Source organism: Octopus bimaculoides, chromosome 21 (assembly GCF_001194135.2).
Source record: "Octopus bimaculoides isolate UCB-OBI-ISO-001 chromosome 21, ASM119413v2, whole genome shotgun sequence".
NCBI classification, from domain to species: Eukaryota; Metazoa; Mollusca; class Cephalopoda; order Octopoda; family Octopodidae; genus Octopus; species Octopus bimaculoides.
In genome coordinates, this window is record NC_069001.1 from 1,443,387 (window position 1) to 1,448,257 (window position 4,871).

At 35.8% G+C, this 4,871-nt stretch overlaps 1 protein-coding gene across 1 annotated transcript in view; it reads right to left on the reverse strand.

Moving 5' to 3' along the window:
* The window catches only part of LOC106880284 (uncharacterized), a 36,576-nt gene extending 34,408 nt beyond the window's left edge, over positions 1 to 2,168 (reverse strand). The window contains exon 1 of the mRNA XM_052975393.1: positions 1,562 to 2,168. Within this exon, the coding sequence (XP_052831353.1) occupies positions 1,562 to 1,607 (46 nt within the window). The 5' untranslated portion in view covers positions 1,608 to 2,168. The remainder of the gene's footprint in view (positions 1 to 1,561) is intronic.
* Positions 2,169 to 4,871: the final 2,703 nt, after the last annotated feature.

A 4,871-nucleotide genomic window follows, 5' to 3' on the forward strand; every position in this document is an offset into this window, starting at 1 on the left:
AGAGAGAGAGAGAGAGGGAGAGAGAGAGGGAGAGAGAGAGAAAGCAGGAGTTTGATATATAGACAGAAGGGGAGGAGGAAACACAGAGAGAGAAACACATAGGGAGGGACAGAAAAACAGTTATAGGAATGACAGTGAGAGAGAGAGAGGAGAGAGAAAGAGAGATTGAGAATGTAAAAAGTGTGTGTGTGTGTGTGTGTGTGTGTGTGTGCCAGAGTAAATACAAACGATGGCAGAATGTTAAGACGGAAGTGATGGTGCGGAAGAGGGTGGCGTGATGGCAGACGGCGGTGATGATGGCAAGGATTACGGGGGCGGGGGAAGGGTAGTGGTCGCCAGATGAAGGGGAAGAGAATCCAGGAGAAGATTAAGTGGAATGGAGGAAAGTCACACATCCAGAAGAGAGAGAAACACACATACAGATACACACATAGATGCATACACGTGTGTGTATGAGTGTATTTATATGCATGTTGTATGTATGCATGTAATAATGATATATAGACATATATATATATACATATATATGTGTGTGTGTGTGTGTGTATAATATTCTTTCTATATATGTTAATATGTATATATATGTATACAAATGCACACACACATAAACACATATACATACATACATATATACATACATATATATCTATATATATATATATATATATATATATATATACATACATACAAACATACATATATATATAATGTGTGTGTGTGTGTATGTATATATATATATATATAGTAGGTATAAACACAGTGTAGGCAAAATAATTTTAGTTGGTCTCAGCAAGATATTTCATCACCGAGAAACACAACGGCTAAACAAGGAAACGGGTGCTGACTTTATGTCCATGTGAACTAAGCAAAAAAAATGTATAAATGAATAAATAAAATAAAATAAAAAGACTCCAAACATACCACCCATAAATAAAATATGAAATATTTGCCACGAGTTATCTCAGGACATCTGTTTCGTTGACTCTTCACCTCATCAACCACTGCTCGACTAAAGACAGTCACTTGTTTTACTGCACAATATATAGCATTTGTTGGTATCGTGATGTGTTGGTATATATAGGACTATCTGAGGAGTCCGTACGTCCTTATAATTACATTTCTGATTGGGGTGGCTAAGTGTTTATGGATATAAACAATTCCCTCGCTGGGTTTGCTGTGGGTGAAGAAGCTTTCTTTGTTTAACGTACATTATCGAGAAAACGGAAAGAACAATCAAAGAAACGAACTAGAAAGTCCATTTCCTCGAGAATTTGACCGCAAATTACGATTTAAATCGCGAAAATACCTTCTTCAGGTTAAAGAACTTGAGAACTTCGAAGCTGATTTGATGAAATTATAAAAATAACTAAGCTATCGGCATAGTTATAACCCCTCCCTAAAGTCTTTAAACGGTTTTATGAAACAGGGAAAAATTTCCAGGATATGTTAAGTGCTTGAGAGAGCGTAAATATCAGGTTACACATCTTAAGAAAGCTTCCAGAAGATTAATATTCTGGGCAATTGGGGTTCTAGATTGGAGGTGCAAACAGTTTGGACTTACCATGGTGAGAGGTTGACAAAAGCCTTATTGGGTAATAATAAACCATATTAGACTTTTTGGGTGATTTTACAAATATGGTTCGTCGAACGCAGATCCTGGTTGACAATAATGCCTATGTCAAGTTCACCAGCAGACCTCTTAAGTTTGGTGTTGTGGAGAGATCACCCGTTTTGAACAGGGAAATAACGCTGGCAATTGCCACTGTTCTGGAGGTAAGGCAATTATGAAGACAAAAATTGGAAGAAGCTCAACAGCCGGTGTTGTAGAAAAAGACCGCTGCATTTGAGAAGCAAACAAGCGATGCCACCATTACCAGGGAAAGTAGAATTGAATATAAACTTGAGATGGCGGTGCAGCATTGCAGAGGCAAATGTAGCAGATGTTATCGAATTTGGTGTCAGCGGCAGTGAATCCCTTACGTTTGGATTTTCAACAACTCCAAGCAGATGTATGCTAGATGTACAGATGTGATAATTATAAATGTCGCAGGAAAAATACTTTTTCCTGCAGTTGTTTCAAATTGTCACAAGAAATTATTAAAAAGCTTGAGCAAACATAAGACATCACATTGACTCCCAACTTTCGTTACCATATTTCTAACGAAATTCACTGTCTTTTTATTTCAATTAATTTTTTTTTTAATAATTGAAGAATTTAGTAAAATAATTTTGACATTTTTAAGCTAATGTTTGAAGCATAAATTAACATGAAACTTTGATGGAACTTTTAAAATTAAATCATTTCAAAAATTAACTTTATATCGTAGAAGTGGGGCGGTCTCAAGTAGGTCGGAATGAAAATGATTAAAGCAGCCTATACGAAACAGGTTGTAGTCAGTCATGTTAAAAAAAAAACCACCGAAAAGTAAATAATGTGCTCCAGTTGCCATGACTGTAATAAAATCAGGGTCAATATTTTTAACGTAAGTCAAAATGTAGATCTCGACGCATAAATTATGGGCATTTAAACGCAGCCATTTTGTATCTGAATTTAAGCCTATCGTTCATAAGAAATAACATATTGTTCTTTTCTAGTTTCTAATGAATTTTACATAACTGCTCGTTGTTGGTTCGATATCTTCAGACCAGCTGGCATCTATTTTTTCATGTTACCAGACTTGACAAATGTCCATATTTGTTTATTGTCGTCTAAGCTAAAACTAACAAACTGCGTTGGCTCTCGATTCAAGGAAGATACAATACTTCGTGTGCACATTCCAGTCGTAAACCATGATGGGTTCAATAAACGATTCGATTTTCACGCCTAGCCTTATCTAGAGATAATCTAACTAGCAAGATATTTAAAATCTAGGCGGGGCGGGGAAGCAAAAAGGAAACGAGGGAGATAACTCCAGGAAAATCATTCGACTGAAATTATTTAACAATATACACCGTATATAGATGAGCGTGAATTTGGTCTTTGAAGGCAACTGTTGAACGTAACGGGCATTTTTCAAGCTAAGACACACACGCACACACACGATTGTATGCAGTGGCGGACTGGGTCTAAAAATATTGGTTGCCAGGAGACTAAGGGGCCCACCTACAACTACAATGCTATCATTTAATTTTTTTTTTTTGTTAAAAAGTATTCTTTACAATTGTCTCCAAACAGCCAGGCTGAAATAATTAATACATTCTTCCAGGAGTGAATAAAGAATTCTCAAACTTGAGGGGAGCGCCCTTTAGATACTAACATGGGCCCCCGTATATGGATTCTAATGGCGCAGGGGCCCACTCGCCATTGAGCAAGCTGACCAGTCCGCCACTGGTCGTATGTATGTAAAAACTTAGAGGATAATTGTAATCCAGGCTAGCAGCTCATCGACACTTCATGTAGGAACTTGACAAGCGTAGTATTCTGATAAACGAAGAAACATCGGTTAAACTCCACTTGATTACTAAAGGAAACACTTCGCAAATTACATATAACACTTGCACTCATTCAAGTGTGGGGACAGGGGAAATTCCACCTCTATCTCCCACTTCAGTTAGAAACATTGAGAGCATTGGAATGACATCTGTAACATCACATGGAACATCCTTTATATGACTCCATTTTACTTGCTTGGAGCTCATAAGCACCAGATCTGTGTCCATTAGAAACTGCATATACTCGACTAGCTTGCAGTAGCCATCAATAAGAAAAATTACTTACTTTATTGTTGCCACTAGAGGTATACCCTGTTCATGAAATTCAAACAGTTGGCCACTGGTAACTCAGAACAGCAAACTTAGGTCTTGTTGACTCATGCACAGTGGCAGGGAATATGGTTTCTGCTGTGCATAGATGTTACTGCTTAGTAATTTAACTCAAGCCAACCTTGCAAACTCATATATGTAAATTGACATAATCAAAATTGTTATCTTTCCAAGCAGTAACTGTTGTTGTTGAAATCCTACACCCTGCAGAATGTCTACCCACTGATGTCAATATCTTGCCTGCTCTACCACGTGGAGTAACAAATGTTATGAGCTGACATCATTGAAATATCACACCCTACAGAATGCTGACAAAGTGATACCAACATCCTGTGTGTTCCCACCATGTGAATCTAACAATAAAATAACCAATGTTGCCATGGCAGCAAAAACAGTCATGTGATCTTAACTGACTGACAAAGGTCTAAATACACTTTCCTACATGCAATTTTTAATTCTTTCTTAAGTAATCTCCAGTTTATCTTTGAACATCTGATGATGTGGACACGTCCTATGCCCATGAAACTTTTGGCAATGTGGAGCTGTTTTGAACTGATAATAAATACACGTAACACCAAGTGTGTTCTACTTTCTTTTGTTTGTTCAATCACTTCTGTTTTCTCTTTTGATGAGTGCCAACGTACGAAACTCTCAAACCTTGAGTCACTCTCTTACTTCTGCCAAATATTAATAAAAATATGCACATATATATATATATATATATATATATATATATATATATATATATATACATGAATATGTGTTTTTATATATATACACATATACATATGTGTCTGAATGTGTACATATATATAAATACATATAAATATACATATATTACATATGTATACATATATGTATATAAATATGTATATATATATGTATATATGAATTTATCTAAATAAATATGTATAAATATACATGTATGTAGTTATATGTCTATACCTATACATACATATGTATATATGTGTGTCTATGTGTGTTTATGTGTGTGTATACATAAATATGTATATACATATGCAAACAAAGGCACACATCAAAATAAAGTCATATCTCTATAAATTCACACACAGAAACATACACACACACTCTCTCTCTCTCTCTCTCTC